The sequence below is a fragment of the Pyricularia grisea genome, chromosome I (assembly GCF_004355905.1).
Source record: "Pyricularia grisea strain NI907 chromosome I, whole genome shotgun sequence".
NCBI classification, from domain to species: Eukaryota; Fungi; Ascomycota; class Sordariomycetes; order Magnaporthales; family Pyriculariaceae; genus Pyricularia; species Pyricularia grisea.
The window spans coordinates 4266293-4283921 of record NC_044973.1 but is presented as its reverse complement, the minus strand read 5'-3'; the positions used below and the strand labels follow the sequence as shown (position 1 = coordinate 4283921).

Genomic DNA, 17629 nt, shown 5'->3' with positions numbered 1-17629 from the left:
AAAAAAAAAAAAAAAAAAAAAAAAAAAAAACGGAAATCAGCTGAGAAATTTAGTATAAATTCTCCAAACAGCCAAAAAGATACGAGAATATCAGATCAAAACGCCCTGACAAGCCATCTCTCTCCTGACTAGCTTATCAGGGCTTGCGAAGCTACTACAAAACTTCAGCTCAGACCAGGACTAGAACTACTTGGTGCCTGTCTATATATCATCAGCCGAGTTCAAGCTTCGGATTAGCTTGGTAGCACATCTTACATCAGACAGAATTAAAGCAGATGGCGGCCCGTGGCTGAATAATAGAACAAGTTCGGTTTTAGCAACCCAATAAAAAAAAAACCAAAAAAAACCAAAAAAAAACCGACAAGGCAATGAAACAATTAATTAAAGGTAGTCCGGGGGGTTGGTTATCTGAATCGATTTTTTTACATGAAACTGCTACTACATAGAACAGTGCACCCAAGTTACCCATCACCATGGCTGCCACCACTTCTTCTTCTTCCCGTCCTCCTCGACGTAGTTGTCCTTGACGACGGATACGAAGACGTTCTCAAGCGTCGGCTGCGCCAGCCCGTACGTCAAGAGACCCAGCTCCTCCTTGTTCTCCTCGAGCGCCGTCATCATCTGCCCGATGGGGTCCTTGGCCGGCACCGTGAACTTGATCTGGCCTCCCAGGCTCTCGCCGGCGAGCTTCACGGCCGGGAAGCGCGAGAGGACCCAGTCCTCGACGGCCTTGGCCTCTTGGGGGTTGGTCTGCGGCGCCGACTTGAGCACGAGGTCGAGGTTGTAAATGTCGCTGTACTTGCTGCGCAGCTCCTGCGTGGTGCCGATGGCGAGCAGGTTCTTGGACAAGATGGCGGCGCGCGTGCAGAGGGCATCCGCCTCCTCCATGCTGTGCGTCGTCAGCAGCAGCGACCGCCCGGGCCCGATTTCGGATAAAGTCCTCCACATGACGCGCTTGGACGCCGCGTCCATGCTGGAAGAGGGCTCGTCCAGCACCAGCACGTCCGGGTTGCCGATCAGCGCGATGCCGAGCGACAGCTTCCTCTTGTTGCCGCCCGACAGCTTGGATGCCTTCTTCTCGGCGTGCGGCGACAGCCCCGTCTTGTCCAGCACCACCTGCACGTTGTTCTTGACGTCGGGCACGCCCTTGATGCGTGCGTAGAACTCGAGGTGCTGCCGCGCAGTCATGAGGTCCAGGGCATCGAACTGCTGACAGACGCCCAGTGACCGCTGCGCCAGCCGCGTTTGCTTGTGCACGTCGATGTCGCGCACGTGGATGTTGCCGCTGTCCGGTCGGAGCTCACCCATAATCATGTTGACCGTCGTAGTCTTGCCGCCACCGTTGGGACCGAGTAGGGCCATGATCTCACCCTCGCCGAGGCCGAGCGACACGTCGTCGACCGCCAGGTTGGACTTGTACGACTTGGATACGTGCGACACCCGCAAAAGGTCCGTCGTCGACATGCCGACCCTGGCCACCTCCTTGGTCATCATGTCACTACCAGTGGTACTGGCCTCCTCGTCCATGGAGCCAGCGGAGCGAGGGCCGGTGTCACTCTTGCGGTTTGTAAATCTCCTGATGAAAGCGGCCAACGCCGAGAAGCTGTTGTTCGACTCGAGCCAGATGAGGAGCAACAGCAGAACCATGACCTGAATGAGGAGTAGGAGAATAGTGCCACCGTAGGCGTATATATCTCCAGGATACGAGACTTCTGAATTGTCCCGGCAAACAATTTTAAACGTGTTCAGTCCGATCATGAAGGATTTGAAAACGTTGACGACGGGGAAGAAGACTCCAAGCCTGTTATAGATCCTAAAAGTTAGCTTTATTATTCTACAAGATATCCAGCATGTCTTTGCATTATACGTACGCCCATGCAAGGGTTTCGGTTGTATCCCGAACCTTCAGAGGCTCAATATACGCTCGCGGCAGCTACAGTGAATTTCATGATCAGCATTCGTTCAAATATAATCATACAGTCCTCCCCACTGGATGTGACTTACCGTAAAGGAGAGGACAGCGCCGACGAACTGAACCTCAAGTATCAGGAGCGTAGCCATGAAAGCCGAAAGCTGCGTCTTTGTGAGCTTTGAAGCGACAATGTACCCTATGAGAATACCCGCCAGGCCGTAGAGGATCGAGACGAAGAACAGGAAGCCCGGGTTCCAAAACATAGGGAGCTGTGCCGCAACCGTTGCAGTCAAGGCGATAGACACAAGCAGGACCACCACAAAATCCGACAGCAGGTGGGCGATCCACATGGGTGCCGGCCGGATTCCATTGGCATACTGCAGGGCCCGCACGTTGTGGCTCTTCTCGTAGGCCGGGTACAAGGCGAAGAAGACGGGGTATACCGTCAGGATCAACGTGGCAAAGGTTGCATACATGACTGAGAGGTCACCTTCGTCGACGCTCTAAAATGAAATGTGTTGGTGGTATGTTAGTCAAACCCATTTGGTTGCCTTGCAGAAAAGTGGGCTACTTGAAGGGAGAAGGGTAGCTGATGGTGTTAGGAGTATCCAAAGGCAAGTATTTTGATCAACTAACCGTCAAGTAAGGCCTCGGAAGATCGCCAGTGAACACGGAAATGTTCTGACCGCTTTGCATGGCAGTCCACAGCCCTACCAGACCCATGGCTGGAGCAGAGTATTCCAAGCTGTTGGCGACGATGGCAGACGACGAGGTCGTGGAGTTGTCGAGGATGAAAAGTCCACCGTAGTTGGCACTCATAGTAGAGTCTTTAATGGACTGAAGCCACGACTCCTGCGTGTCCTCCACGCGGTAGATACGGAAGTCCCTCGTGTGGTTATACCAAGCTCCGCCAATTGGAGTCGTACGCATAGCTCTTTCCAGGGCCGGGCCCGCAGATGACGGCCCTACGGGGATAAATGTCTGAGGTCGACTTCCAGAGGATCGATAATACGACGTCCCGACATATTGTTCCCTCAAGTATTCATACCGTGGCACCCAGCTCATCTCCTGGGCTGGGCTTGTGCAGTTGGGTCGCTCGTAATAAAAGGGCGGTAGGCCTTTCTCGTCAATCAGTAGAGGCCTGAGAGCAGCCGGGAGACCAGCCGCAAGACCGAGTGCCAGCAAGGGGGCCACCCAGTAGCGGGGGAGGATTGTGAGGCGCTTCCTCATGAGAATCAGAACCTGTTTGAACGATGAGATTGGTTTCCCAGACACGAGTGCGGCGGTTGTCGTCGCTGTGGCACCGCCGGGAGTCGCTGAAGCCGTGGTGTGTCCATTGCTTGCGTCTTCGCCAAGCTCCCTACGAAGCGTCTCGTCAACATCCTTGGTGAGCGAAAGGAACACCTGCTCAATAGTAGGGCCCGCCATGGCAACCCCAGAAATCCCTTGAGACTCCAGCTTGGTTATGAGCGCAGCTGCTGCCTTGGTATTTGCGACGTGGTATCGGACCCTGTCCTGGTGCACACTGGACGGCACGCCCATGTCAGGAGCCGGTTTATCGTCGCTCTTGGGAATATGGACAATGTAGCCATCTCCAAACCGGTTCTTCAGCTCAGCGCCAGAGCCTTGGCACATGATTTTACCCTTGTAACATATTTATGTTAGTAGTTTGCCCATTCAGTCCATGGATAGATGCTGACTCACCTTGGACAGAAGTGTGATATGATCGGCTAATATCTCAGCTTCATCCAAAAAGTGTGTGGTAAAAATCATTGACCTCTTGGATCGCTCGCCTGCAGCAGTGGGTCAGTTATGCGAGCCATTTGAACTAGAAGTCGACAGTCAACTTACCAAGAATGATGTTCCAGATAGCCCTGCGAGAAATAGGGTCTAGGCCGCTGGTAACTTCATCCAGAAGAAGTACCTCGCTACCGCCAGCTAACATGCAGGCAAGTTGAAGCTGGAGATGGAGATTCGGCCGTTAGCTTAACTGCGTCCAGTTTTACCCTTCACAGAAAAATACTGAATCACTATACCTTTCTCTTTTGACCACCTGAAAGATCCCGTGCGTGGCTGTTAATCTTTGGCTTAAGATCACAATATTCCACTAGCTTGGTAAGCGTTTCAATGCTCTCGCTGCCATGCTTGATCCTGCTCCAGATTTTGACATGCTCCAGGACAGTAAGGAAAGGGAAGAGTGTATTCTTCTGGGGACAGACGCCTGATCATACTGTTAGTTTGGCCACCTTTTTCACAAGCGTAGATAGCTGAAAAAAAAGAAGAAGAAAAAAATACCGAGCTTTGTAAAATTCGAGTTGATCTTTACGCTTCCGGCCGTTGACTTTTGCATGCCTCCAATGAGCTCAAGCGTAGTCGTTTTGCCCGAACCGTTCACGCCCAGCAGACACATAATCTGCTGCTTCTGCGCCGTCAGGTCGATACCGTCCAAGGCGGTCACGACAGCGCCCCTGCGGGCGCCGCAGCAAAAGATCTTCCTCCATATCGAAGGGGTGTAGACCTTTCTCAGCTCGCTCGTCTGGATCGAAACAGGTGCCGCCTTGGCCGTCTCGTCGTCGTGGAATTCCCTACGAGCAAAGCTGATGCCGTGGATGAGGCGCTCCGCGAGCACGGCGAGCAAGGGGTAGATGATAATCTGCAGAATGGCAAAGATGAAATAGTGCCACATGGCTACGCCGTGTGTCGGATTGCGTTTCTTCACCCATTCGCTTGCCCAGAGGTCAAAGTAGGTCTTGCCAAATTCTACTGTCTCTTCTTTGTATGCCCTCCAGCTCATCAGGGCGATGCTGTAAATGTAATTGCAGGCGGGGAAAACGGACGAGAGGCCGAGGTTCATCTGGTCGGTGGCTGTCCTCGAGTTATCATCAATGATAGCGCCGGCCGCCAAAGCAATAAAGCATGTGGCAACGACAACACTCGAGATCCGAGGACCCTATGCTCAATAGTCAGCTCATGGTCCCGTTTGCTCCCGACAAAAGCCCTCCCGTCTCGGCTATTACTTACCTGGAAGAAAGCTGCTGCGAAAATAGCAGAGTTGATGACGGCCATGGTCAAGAGGATGTACCAGAATATTACCATGGCGGCACTCACTCTAGGGAACAAGAACTGGTGGTAAACTATGTTTGGTCATTGAACCACATATTAGAAATGCGTCCCCTTGATGATAACGGAATGGAAAGCACGAGCGAGTACTTACAGACTCCCGAGATGATGGCTGTAGGCAGATAGAGGACATTAAAGACCAGGACATGGCTGTACACTCTGGCAGCAGCACCACCTCCCATGACATCCACCAGCTGCGACACGCCTTCCTTGCGCTCTGTGGTGATCCTGGCTACAACGTGGTACGCCGGGATGATGAGTGTCAGGAAGTTGAGCAGACTATTCGTGCCGCGTGTGTCCCTTGCCTTTCCCTTCCACTTGTCACGATCGGCTTCCTCTTGGCTTTTTCCGGTATAGCTAAAGAGTGAAGCATCGTAGGTAGCATTGGTGATTGCAGAGGCTACGGCGAGTTGCAAGGGGACCCTGACCTTAGTGACGGGAGTTTCCTCGTTGACGTTTACGTTTTGTGACCAAAAGTATTCGCTTCCGGTGCGACTTGGATCGGTTCGGATGATATCTTCGCTAATATGTTAGTGGATGAAAAGCTGGAATTCCAAGCGGTACCAGTGGGAAAAGTTGGTAGAGGACGAGAACATACAGCTCCAGTTACCGACGCCGCTGCTGCCATTGGTCCTGGGTGTCAGAGGAGCTTCAAGTCATCACATATAATTAGCAGCTATCATCATAGGCACGTAAAACGATGAAGAGGTGGGGTATAAGTTCACTTACAATCCACAAAGATTAATGCAGCGTGACAACCAGAGATTCCTTGACTATTGGTCTTGCAGTACTCAAAAACAGCATTGGGATCCTGCAAGTCTACCAATCTGCTCGACAAATGGGCCAGCGGCTCCTTGACCCTGCCCACAACCTGTGACACGTCGGGGCCGAGAGTGTTATTGTACACGAAAACGAGGTCCCCAGAGCCACTCTCGAAGCTCTCTTTGAGTGTCTTGATCTTGAAGGTTCTTCCGAAACCATTCAAGCTGTTTGGACTGCTAAAGTTGTAGATGTTAAGGAGGATTCCCAAGAGGGCCAGAGGCAGCACTAGCCCTTGGAATATCGTCGAGATCCATCTCCTCCGCAGATGGATGATGTTCTTCTGAACCAGCGCTCGCGTTTGTCTGATGAATACAGGCACGCTAAGCGTGGCACCGCCGCCCTTGGTAAAAGCCATCGTGAAGGGGGGGTTTTGGGGGAATGAACGACCACGATGTTACAGAATATACCTTCCCTACATCTTTAGGGGAGAGTAGAGATTATAAGTATGGTTCAACTTTGAGAGACTAGACGAATAAACAAGGGGGCCCAGATGCACGCCAAGATTGTCAGCAACGCGATATTGGCCTTTGTCCTTGGCAAAGCTTTTCACTTTCGGCTTCGGCCCCATAGGGCATCTTGGGCATTCACCAAAAACCAAGACCTAATCAACCAATTCCTGCGGATCGATGCATTTACTTCATGCCAGACGGGTGACAGCAAAACACCCGTTGGACAGGCTATACGATCCTGTGGCCCGCCGCAAGCAGACGTACAAAAAAAAAAAAAAAAAAAAAAAAAAAAAAAGTAACGCGTCTAATCAGGCAACGAGCATTCTGAAATGGCAGATACCAAGTAATGTAATTCACGGTGGATACTTGATAGGGAAAATTTAGTACCCATTCAGCTTTGTCCCAAGAGGAACGGGTTCCAAGGGCGCCAATCCGCACTAAGCGAATTCTGCTGCCTGAAATCTAACCATGCAATTGGCCTTTTGGCAATCGTGACGGAGGACCCTGAACCAAAGTGGGTTGGCTTAGGTCAAAAGTACAATTTGAAGGATCACAACGTGCAGTCGCCAAAGCGCTGGTCACTGATGTATGTGGATACAATGTAAGCAGCACTTTGGGCCGCCTTGAACCGTAGAACAGCGAGGCTGAGCTAGAAACCCATGCTGTTTTGGAAACATAGAAAGGATGCAATTTTCATGCCGCATGATTCTTGACTAATTGATATCTAAATCAATGTCAACAACTTCTTCGCGTACAACAAGACCATAAATTGACCACTTACATAACCCCACAGAGCTGTCAGTTGACAAACTCACCGAAAGCGAAATAGCCAACTCTGTCATGCACTTGTTTGAGCAGTCAAACTGTCGTCTCATGATCATGACAACCGCTACGACCAAGGTAAAGCGAGACCGAGTAGCCATGCATATGACAAAGGATAATTTCTCGATTAGGTAGTGGTATCGCCCAAATGGTGGTGTGTGGCCAACTTTCATGTTGATGAACTCAGTATACTAAAAAACCGCCTCTTTGGTAGCTACTTCGCCGCCCCCGCAGATCCCGCCCTGGGTAGCTGTTCCGGCCCAAATGACAGTGGCAACAGCTGTTTGTGATGCAATGTCAGCAATATGGCAACACAATCAATCATGCTAAGATTAGTGATGGGATTGCTTACAGCCTCAAGCTTCATGACCACAAAGTCATTGTCCTTGTCGAACATAAATATGGGCATGTGCAAGTCGGAAAACTCCCGGATGCTGTATCGAAGGTGGTGAGGTCAGTTTTGTGACATGTTAAAAACTAAAAACAGCAAGCAGATCTTCTGGACAATGATAGGGTCCCCATGTACAGTACTCCCAGCAAATTCCCGGAAAGGACGCCGGGGCTCCAAGAACGGGGGTATCCACATTTGTTCCATCAACTGGTCCGGGCAAGCTGGGATTGAATTCCCCGATCGGATGCGGAGCATAAAGCGGAGGAAACAAACAAGAAAGAGAAAAAAAAAAGAAAAGGAAATACTGACAATTGCCTACACATGCCACACGGGCTCGCCGGCGGGCTAATGTCCGTAGACACGGCGAGAGCCCTGAATCGCCGGTGACCCTCAGTGACGGCCTTGCCAAGGGCCACGCGCTCGGCACACGTGCCGACTGGGTACGAGGCGTTCTCGACGTTGGCGCCGCTGATGTACGAGTTCTTGTCGTCGATCGAAAGCAGGGTTGCGCCGACGCGGAAGTTACTGTAGGGGCAATAAGCCGTCGACTTGGCCGCCTCACTGCGGCGCTGCAACTGCTGGAACTGCTCCCTACTGATGCCGTACGTCTTGCAGACTTCATCCACCGCCGCGTCGTCGCTGCTGCTCAGCTTTTGGATCGAGGGCGGGAGCGACATTCTGCAGTGCAATGCAGTGTGGTGTGGTGTGGTGCGGTGTTACTATGTCGTGTCGGTGCAGAACGGGTTGCAGCCTTCCAGGTAAGCTCTGGGTTTGGACGCTTCTTGTGAGATGCATGCGGTGTCGTTGCACTAGTGAGGGGCAACGCGGGGTGTGGGGGTGAGCTAAGGATGGGAGGTAGGTACCTACCTTATTCAATTGAGAGCTCAGACGTCATCTCAGCAGTAACATACTCCGTAGGTAAGGTAGGTAACAAGGTAAGGTAGGTAGGTACGCAAAAATAAAACAGTCCTGACGCGCGCAAGATTCAGGTCTGCTTGGCATTGAAATGTCTCTGATGCTACCCTATTTAAAGTACCTTATTCAGAAAGAAATACGACCGAGATGAGACAAGTTCAAGCCAATGCAACTACAACTGCCAGGTGAGGAACATTCCCAATGAGTCGGGTCACAAGGTTATGGTGCTAACTATATCGGCAATGTCATAGGGTTCATTGTCCTGAGACATTATCGAGTTAGCAAAAATCGCAGGAATGCATTGCTCGCTCCCATGTTGAAAGCATAAATTCTATGAATACTTACGAAGCTCCACCGTCAACCACTAGATTTGCACCGGTGATGTATGAAGAGAAGCCACTTGCAAGAAAGCCTGCCACTCGAGCAACCTCTTGAGGGTGACCTGCTCTCTCCAGTCCGATTGTAGCGTGTTGAACCTAACAGAAAAAAAAATTAGAGACACAAATTCAGATGTTACCAATTTGAGCTCTGTATAATTGGACACTCACCTCTTTACTCTGGAGATTGGCTGGAGGAAACTGGACATTCATTCCTCGCATGTCGACCTGCACCGAAGTTGATTGATATTTTTAGCTGACCGCACCATCTCGCCAGAGTGCACACAGCGGATCCGACTCTGAATCGGTCAGTAACATACCCCCTTGAGATCGACTCCAGTCTCGATCTGCCCCGCAGATATGCAGTTGATCCTTACCCCAGTGCCCTTGAGGACGCTCACGCCCGCACGCACCACACCGAGGCTGGCGTGAGCCATCATCGTATGGCACGGGCCCCAGCACCCTCCGTATGTCGAGGCCACCGACCCGATGACCACGATGGAGCCGTATGCCTGGGTCTTGGGCGCCGCGTTTGGGTACGACTGTTTCGCGCACAGCTTGGCCATGGCGGGCGGCGCATACTTGAGCGCGAAGAAGGGAGCCAGAGACTGGGACTCGAAGCACTTCTGCAGCACGTCCGGGGTTGTGTCCGAGATGGACGGCGGGCCGAGGAAGCCCGAGGAGCAGACCCAGATGTCCAGACGGCCGAAGGTGTTGAGAAGCTCGTCGATCAAGGCCAAAGTCTCGTCCTCCTTGGCTACGCTAAACGGGTATGGGATGACTTTGGTGTTGGGATGCCGGCTGGCTACGCTGTCAACCAGATCCTTGTAGGCATCAGAGCTGGCAGCCTTGTCGCAGGCTATTCTTTCATGAAGCATAGATGCGTCCGTGGTTAGACAGGTACCGTTATGATGTAGTCATGCAACTGTGGGGAAATCTGTAGGTCACTGACCATAGATGGATGCTGCACCATGCGCTGTTGGTTCAAGGCGGGTTGGTTAGTAGATATTCGGATCCGAGAGGAATCTGCCCGAGTTCGAGTCTCACCAGCCAGTTCGTGGATAACGGCCTGGCCGACAGCCTGGGACGCTCCAGTCACAACACACACAAATCCATACTATCGTTCACGATTCCGAGTTCACAAGTCAGCAGATGAAGTGCTGGCACTAAAACAAACAACAAGCACTTGCCAATTTTCCATCTGCGCGATATGGGCTGAAATCCTCGGTAGAGTCCATTTTGAGTCAAGGAAACAAGGCGATGCAAGTCAAAAGGTTATGGTTTTAAAGTCTGCGGTAGCCAGACTGATTCGTTATTACTTTGTTGGCACTTGCCGGTTGACTTCGCTGCTGATCTTTCGGAATAATAAGTTTGAGCTTAAATACAGCGGACAAGAGTTGAGCAGACTTGGGGCGGGGGAACCGACAAACGCCCAGGCGGCAATGACGCTGGCCAGGTACAGGCGGCTCATAGCATGAAATATCAACGAAACGCTTCCTCTGGCCCGAATACCTGAACGATGCGTCAATTTCAGCGACAATCGCCCCATGCCGCAAGTAACAAGCAGCTCTGTTTTTTTTTTTTTTTTTTCTTCTGTGGTTGCACCTGCATTCACAATGAAAACCGCCTGCAAGATAAGAATCATGAAGGCTGCATCTCCGAGGCGCGTATGGTTACTTCCTAGATTGGCGCAGGCAAGTTGAGGTAATAAGTTCAGGTGCATTGAAGATAAGAAAATCAACTGCATGCATCATCGAGTTTGGACGGAAACCGTCGAAGCAGCTCTTAATCTGGGGGGCCAAGGTATCTGCAACCACCCCGAGCAATGTGGTGAGGTAGGTAAGGTAGGTCTGGTACTGTACTTTACTTGTTGTTGCGTCGAACCCCTCCAACTGCAGTTTAGCTGCTTTGAGGTTCGTTTAGACTCTTCGGTACAGCCACTCAGGGAAAAGGCAGCAAGCAGCAGTTGCAGTAGACCGAGCACTTGCAGGCGGGAAGCTGTAAAAGGCAAAGTTGCCAGTGCTTACAAGGTTGGATGAGGCGTCGGACGTTGGAACGGCGGCAAATTCTAGATCTAGAACGGCAAGCTGTTGTTTATTGCTGCCAGCCCAGACAAGCAATCTGGCCCAGATAGATCATCGATCGGCCCCTTTTGCCATACCGTGCAGTTTCGCCTCAGACAAACACCGCCAAATGATGTGGTTATCAAATTCATGTGCATAGAGAAGGTGGTGACTCGTGAAGATTTGAATCGTCATCAAAGTCTCCACAGGCGGGGATCTGGCTTGGATCAGCTCTTGGGAATATTTCATCCCATGCCTGAAGCTTCAAGGCAGAACCCCGTCAGCTCTCACGACTTTCTGACACCAACGTACTATTTATTAATTATTATGTTTGTCGGTAGCCAGTTAATTGACCAGACCAGTTGCATCATTAAACTCAAGGGATGAAAGGAGATAAAGGGGCAAGGAATGCAACGTTTGTTCTGACGGCTTGTCTTGTCGATGCGAATCTGCAAGCCTCTCCGTTTTCGTGTGGACTGAAACAAAAAAAAAAAAAAAGATAGTTCTACCGTGGTCTAGGTCTCGCCGTGTATTAACCGAGCGTTGGAATGGACGGCTTGGAGGGGCTTTTGGCGCGTCCCATTCGGCTGCAGAAAAGGCTTGGGTGTTTTGTCTTCCCCTGTGCTAGTTAGTGTAGTGTACCATACCCTGGATTGCCAGGCGTTAGGTAAGGTGCGAAGTAATTACCGCAGAACGACCTGCCCAGCTTGCTATCTTCTACTGTACGTGGTAAGCTTTTGCAATCGAGTCTAATTCATGACTTCCAGATAATCATTACTGTTGTAAGAAGTTTATTGATAGAATTACCTCAGTAAACCCCGACGGGCGGCATTTATTCTTATAGTACTTGATACGGCTGTATCGCATAAGCATCTATTCATTGACTCAGGATGCTGGTCTGTCTGCCATTGAATGCTACCTTAACGCTAAGCTCCTACTACGTAGTACGTAGAGACTGTACTGTAGGTACGGTAAGGTACCTACGTATATTCAATTCATTCAGTAGTGGTAGCAACCATCTCTCGGATGACGGCAATGCAACAGCGAGCAAGCGAACAAGTGGAAACCAACAAACAGGGCATGGAAGCTGACGGGGTGTTGCCCTGCACCCCGGATCCGCTTCGGTTTGTTGTTGCTGCTTCCCTTTTAGCCTCTGCTACTTTTGGTATTCGCTCCCGAGGATGGAAGGAAAAAGTGGGTGCAGTCCTGACTTGTACCACGCAGCTGACTGCCCTGTATTTAGTACTTCATACCTACTTTCGTAGAGAATAGAACGAACGAGTTTAAGGAGCTTGGAATGTCTTTTTTTGTAGCTTCAGCATCTGTCAGGTTGCCGATTGATCCTGGAAAAACATGGATGTTGATGGAACGCCGACAAGTCCAATTCGAGTTGGCAAAGCTGGAATTAGTATCCAATGGCATTTCGTTTCATGCTGCTAGGCGGGCAAGGGCACATTACTTGTCTAATTGGGGACCACGTGCTATAGAAATGCAACATAGAAATAAGAAATCACGCCAAGGTACTCGGGGCAAAACAATACATTGAATGAATGACCATCTGGGTGTGCTGAGGTGGAAATGCGAAGGAAATGCACGCAGCTCGTGGTGCTCCACGTCTGCCAATAAAAAAACAGACAGAGCCTTGAAAGTGATGCCAGGGTGGATCCAGGATTGACAGCCGCTAGGACAGGGACCAGGACTGACGCTCCAAACTGCACGCGGGGGACGCGCCCCTTATTTGCCCTTGTCCGCCTGCCTCATCAGCCATCCCGACCGAGACCAACCCCCATCATCTCTTTTTTCCCCCCCTCCCGAATCTCAGGGTCTCTATGGCCGAGACCGGTAGTTGAGCATAATAGTCACGAGGCTGTGTGTTTTGCTCATTTCCATGCCGCCATTTGGGTCCAGAGATGGACGACAGTGCAAATAATTGCTGCGCCGACTTAAGAACAGTAGCAACCTCAACAACGACAAGCCAACCCTGATGAGGTGATTAAAAAAGAAAACAAACCTACCCAATCCAATTACCGGTACCTGCCTGCCTGCCCTGAGCGCTCAGGAGGTGCACGTACCTTGAACCCCCTCGAACCGTTTCTGCCGGGTGCACACACCGTTGCTCCCTCGCTCGAGTCTACAGCACAGCAGTTTTATTCCTAACAAACTTGAATCATCGGTTGTACTTAACGCGAGCCGCAATTTCTCTTCATTCCCTTTTCTCTGTTTCTTCAGCTCACACTCACTTCACTCGCTTTTTTTTTTGTCTCTTTTTTTCTGCGTGCCCGTCTGTCAAAACCTCGACCCGGTTTTTGTTGTGCAACCGTCAAACCCAAAGCAGCGGGCCAAAAGAGGCACCATCATCAAAAGCAACTCTTTCTCCATCACGACTTTCCTTTTTCGTGGCGTGCAAATCGATACATTTTCGTCTCCCTCCCGGTTCGCATATTGACCGAGGATAGCCTTCTTCGAAGCCACAGTTAGACGATCTAAGAACAAAACCGCAATCGTGTTTGCTTTTGGCCCCAATACCACGGTTGCTTTTGGCTTGTCCCAGCCCCGCGCCGTCTTCCAGGCCCGTGGCAGAACGGCTAAATCGCGCCACGGCAAATCCGCCTCCCCAGCTGCTACTCCTTGGCGCTAGGATATTAGAATCTCTGACAAACTTGAATTCTCGTCATTCTACACGTTTTCATTTCTCTCAGCAGCGCCGCTCCATGCCTCCAATTGCGAGATAGCGATATCGGGCTCGTCTCAAGAGAAAAGGAAGAGAGCCGACCGAAGTGAAACCAACAGCAAGCAAGATGGAGCCCGTTCCAGAGACAAAGAGGATGGAAGCCTTCAGGTCTTCACCTTTGCCTATGCTTCGACTGCACAGTCTGTCAGAGATTGCCGAGTTCGACCTGCCCCAAAAGCCGCCCACCGTCCGTCGATGCACCGAACCGGCATCACCAAGCTCGCCTTCCTGGACCGTTCCAGCGAACCTCCCATACCGACCAAGGACCACCTCGCCACTCAGCGGCATCTCGCATCACACCCGTTCAAGATCAGCCGCTAGTACACTCGCCCCTCCCATGATCCGCACTCAGTCATTACCTGGTGCCAACGGCGCCGGCCACATACTCTTTTCTCCTCAGCGAAGCTCGAGCCCGTCGCGCTCGCCCATTAGGCCGCAGCAGGTGAGGCTTCCAAGGAAGCCAGCCGACGAGGCCTTCCCAACATCACCGACACGCGTCTCGGTCTTTGACCCAGAACGTAGGGTTACCGAGCGGAACAGCTCTCCAAATCTTAGCTTTGCAGGATCTTCGGTTCCGTTGGCTCGCGTCCGGCGGCCGGCTTCACCGCTACGCCACGTCAACATTCTGGGCGGCGCTAGCACTTCGGGAGCTTCCTCTCCTACCACTCCCTCGTCCTCTTACAGGTCTTATGACTCCATCTCCAGCTACACATCAGCCACGTCTATGACTTCCTCGATTCCCTCAACCCCCACTTCCACGAGATCCCGCAGTCCTAGCATTTCCAGTCTGGAGACGATTCCAGATTCACCCGATGCCGAGGAGGCAGCTTTGGAGGCGGAGAGGATTGCGCAGCTGAAGGCTGCTGCCGATGCTGCTGACCGAGCCGAAGGCTCTGAAATCAAGGGCCGTTCAAGCCTAGACGTGCCGTCTAGAGGCAGGACCTTGGGGGGTTTCGGTGCAAGAGACAAGCGCAAGCGGTGGAGTGTCTGCGGCGCTGAACGACGAGGGGACATTGACTTGGAGACTGTTTGGGAGGAGTGATTTTACGTCCATCACACCATCCAAATAATGGATTCAACCCGACATGACCGCCACAGATTGTTATGAATGGACACGCCGAGGCCCAGGCACATATGAGCCTCCCTCGTGATGATGGTACTTTTTTTTTCCTTTTGGTTTTTCGATGCATAAATTCTTCACCTCCAATATTTGCGGGGTGAGAATTTGGAGTTATGGAGCATGCACCGGTCTGATACCCCTTATTGCATCTGCATTTCATTCAAAGGGGTTTACTTACACTTGGCATGAAATGTATCTTTACGGATTATATGATTTTTTTTTCTTCTTCTTTCGGACCGCTGCTCATTGTCTTTTATGACGCTATGGTTGTTGTTTTTTTGTTGTACTCTTTTTTACAAGGGCGAAACTCAAAATTGCGCCGTACCAAGGTAGATAAATTGAGTCCTTGTCTCTTAGCATTTGCTCCCTGGCACTGTTCTTGTCGCCCTCCCTCGCTGAAGTTCAATAATGGTTTCTCGAGGTCAATGATAAGGGTCCCTTCGCAGACTAACTGTCTCATGAACCCTCTCAAATATATCCCTTTTACACCCCAAGACCGTGCACATTTCAGGCCTCAAGCATAATGAACCCCCCTCCCCGTTACACTAAAGACTCCCTCAACCTCTAGCTTCGTGACAAAAGTCTTCAATAGATTGGGTTCTTCGATCCAGTCGCTGATCAGCGTCCTCTCCCTGCTGACAATTGCAAAACTGCGATGGATCCCGCGTATAAGATTCATGATGGTCGCGCCATATCCGAGATGATTATTTCTGCTTTTCTGTATCCCGCACAACAAGCAGCCGTTCCTTGATGGCCTGTTCTGAAAAGGTCTCATTGTTCATTGTTCAGTGCCACAGCCACTCACTACTGTCACTCATTCAAAAAGTCACAACCTAGTTTTCCTGCAAAATGTATTCCGTAAGTTACCTCCAGGTAGCTGCTCTTCTAAGTGTTGGCGCACTCGCCGCCCCCAAGGCAGCAGTCGAGGTGAGTACAGTTCCTATCCCCCCTCCCCATATAAACAGGTCAAGGAGCCAGACTCTGATGACAGACAGGCCCAGCAACCACAACATAATTGGGGCCTGCACCCTCGCGGAGGGAGATACTTCACCAACACAGTCCATGTGACGCAGTCTAGCGGCGGCAACGCGACGACGCCTAGACCGACCGGTGGACATCAACACCCGCACAACCAGACTACCAACGGCACCAGCGCAAGCAGCACATCCGTCTCACCTATTCTGACGTCGTTGTCGTCGACAACGGGTTGCGCCCTCAGCCTCGTTACCGAGACCACGACCGTCGACATCATCACGACTGTGTACCTACCCCTGAACGACAACACGACCACCAGCTGCGACTACTGCAACACGACTACGGCCACGTCAGTGTGGCACAATAGCACCTCGGCGGTTGCGGACCCGATCGTCGGCACGACAGGGATGCCGCACTCGTACAACATCACCCGGGGCCACTGGATTGCGACCGAGACCGAGTGCGAGGATTCTGTTGCGACAAGTATGACCAGTCTCAGCTCCGACTCTGTCGAGCTGACCGCCAGTGAATATGACGATGAGACGACAACAATGATGCCCAGTTCCGAGGGCAGTGCCTCAACTACAACGGCCTCGACCGACACCACAACTACCGCCTCAGCCGAGGACGTCACGGATGCGTATACATATACACTGACAGTGACGACCTCACCCACATCCACCGTCAGCCTGGACTCCATCCTCTCATCTACCGGGGAGTCGACTTTACCCGCAACGGACGACCACAGCCAGGTGACGACGGCGACAGCGACGACGACGGCCGACTCGGGCGGTGACACCGCTGCCACGACCACATACGTGATTGACACCACCGTCATGCCCATCACCACGGCGTCGGTCGCCCAGACGCTGGCGACGACCCTGACCCCGACCAGGACCCTATGCGCCACCGACGCCCCGGCCGGTGAGACGCCCAGGCCACGCAACGTCTATTGCGGCGTGCACGGCGTCGACGTAGGCAACTACTTCCTGGCGCAGTACGTCAACAACAAGGCCTACGAGCCTGTAACGCTGGAGGGGTGCTGGCAGTTCTGCAAGGTAAACAATCCTTCTTCCTCTTCTCCCGACCCTGTTTTCGTCCATCGATGCTTTTTTAAAAAGCACAATGAAAGTACCATCATCAAGGCGGCCGCTAACAGGAAACCCTCCACAAAAAGGCAAGCAACGAGAGCACCGGCGGCTGCCGCTCTTACGACTTTTACCTGGAGCCGGGTCTCAGCGTACCGCGCTGCAACCTGTATGGCAGCTCCGTCGCATATGCGCTGCGGTCCATCGATAACCACCAGCCGCACTGGTGGTTCGACCTCGACTGCGGCAGCCCGACGCAGGAGAGGTGGCAGGCTGGTCACGACCACAGGCACGACGACGACCACCTGTCCGCCCTTGGGCTGGCAGCTGATCTGAGGCGTAAGTTGGGGCTGTAATTTTGTTTTGAATGGTTGTCGGTGTCAGGGCTTCTGTGACCAGCGATTTATCCGAGGCGGAGCGGTGAAGGATTTAGAGCAAGGTCGGGCGCTTAAAAGACTGGCTCGAATGAGCGGCAAATGTTAGTTGATCTCCATCCTGGTGGGGGAGGGGTTGTTTTGCTTTTCCCCCTTGTTTTCTTGTCAGGGGTTTCTTATCTTCTTCTTCTTATCTTGTATAACATCAGACATGGTGATGTTTAAGTAGTGCAGAAAGATATGGGCAATAATCCTAATGGAAATACATGGTAATTATTGGCGGACGTGAGAAAAGAAAATATTAGTCACTGGGGTGGTGGTGAATGGGCAATTTACATGTGAACAGGAACATCACAAAGTGTGCCAACAAACGGGGGAGTCAATACTCTTTAAACTATGTAAATACCGGGAAGATCTCCCACATCCCATGCAATGGTTGATGTCAGGAGCCCTCTAAAATGAAAAGGGAA

At 51.6% G+C, this 17629-nt stretch overlaps 5 protein-coding genes across 5 annotated transcripts; 2 read left to right on the top strand and 3 right to left on the bottom strand.

The window, feature by feature from the left end:
- Positions 1-392: 392 nt before the first annotated feature.
- On the bottom strand, positions 393-6209 carry PgNI_06350 (uncharacterized protein; the record flags this gene model as incomplete). Its single annotated transcript, XM_031126374.1, has 12 exons — positions 393-1801; positions 1872-1933; positions 2005-2415; positions 2549-3556; positions 3617-3705; positions 3764-3872; positions 3949-4133; positions 4208-4862; positions 4934-5046; positions 5127-5549; positions 5631-5681; positions 5762-6209. The coding sequence occupies 12 exons, from the start codon at positions 6207-6209 to the stop codon at positions 469-471; spliced, it is 4887 nt and encodes a 1628-aa protein (XP_030982932.1). The 3' UTR covers positions 393-468.
- An 870-nt stretch (positions 6210-7079) lies between these two features.
- PgNI_06349 (uncharacterized protein) lies at positions 7080-8303 on the bottom strand. The gene is made up of 3 exons (XM_031126373.1): positions 7826-8303; positions 7478-7559; positions 7080-7405 (listed from the first exon to the last, which is right to left on the bottom strand). The coding sequence occupies exons 1-3, from the start codon at positions 8191-8193 to the stop codon at positions 7340-7342; spliced, it is 516 nt and encodes a 171-aa protein (XP_030981936.1). The 5' UTR covers positions 8194-8303; the 3' UTR covers positions 7080-7339.
- A 152-nt stretch (positions 8304-8455) lies between these two features.
- On the bottom strand, positions 8456-10353 carry PgNI_06348 (uncharacterized protein). Its single transcript, XM_031126372.1, has 5 exons — positions 9856-10353; positions 9129-9784; positions 8980-9036; positions 8777-8907; positions 8456-8693 (listed from the first exon to the last, which is right to left on the bottom strand). The coding sequence occupies exons 2-5, from the start codon at positions 9684-9686 to the stop codon at positions 8663-8665; spliced, it is 777 nt and encodes a 258-aa protein (XP_030981935.1). The 5' UTR covers positions 9687-9784; positions 9856-10353; the 3' UTR covers positions 8456-8662.
- Positions 10354-13669: 3316 nt separating this feature from the next.
- On the top strand, positions 13670-14644 carry PgNI_06347 (uncharacterized protein; the record flags this gene model as incomplete). The annotated part of the gene is made up of 1 exon (XM_031126371.1): positions 13670-14644. The coding sequence occupies one exon, from the start codon at positions 13670-13672 to the stop codon at positions 14642-14644; it is 975 nt and encodes a 324-aa protein (XP_030982813.1).
- A 927-nt stretch (positions 14645-15571) lies between these two features.
- PgNI_06346 (uncharacterized protein) lies at positions 15572-17141 on the top strand (the record flags this gene model as incomplete). The annotated part of the gene is given in 4 exon segments (XM_031126370.1): positions 15572-15580; positions 15596-15649; positions 15688-16755; positions 16875-17141. The coding sequence occupies 4 exon segments, from the start codon at positions 15572-15574 to the stop codon at positions 17139-17141; spliced, it is 1398 nt and encodes a 465-aa protein (XP_030982812.1).
- Between the last annotated feature and the right edge of the window lie 488 nt (positions 17142-17629).

Coding starts and splice junctions, on each gene's coding strand:
- PgNI_06348 (XM_031126372.1), bottom strand. CDS start 9,686: ATGCTTCATGAAAGAATAGCCTGCGACAAGGCTGCCAGCTCTGATGCC. Junction 8,908..8,979: donor CCAATCTCCAGAGTAAAGAG/GTGAGTGTCCAA, acceptor TTTTTCTGTTAG/GTTCAACACGCTACAATCGG. Junction 8,694..8,776: donor GTGGTTGACGGTGGAGCTTC/GTAAGTATTCAT, acceptor ATAATGTCTCAG/GACAATGAACCCTATGACAT.
- PgNI_06349 (XM_031126373.1), bottom strand. CDS start 8,193: ATGTCGCTCCCGCCCTCGATCCAAAAGCTGAGCAGCAGCGACGACGCG. Junction 7,560..7,825: donor TGTGGCATGTGTAGGCAATT/GTCAGTATTTCC, acceptor CCTTCGATACAG/CATCCGGGAGTTTTCCGACT. Junction 7,406..7,477: donor TGGTCATGAAGCTTGAGGCT/GTAAGCAATCCC, acceptor CATCACAAACAG/CTGTTGCCACTGTCATTTGG.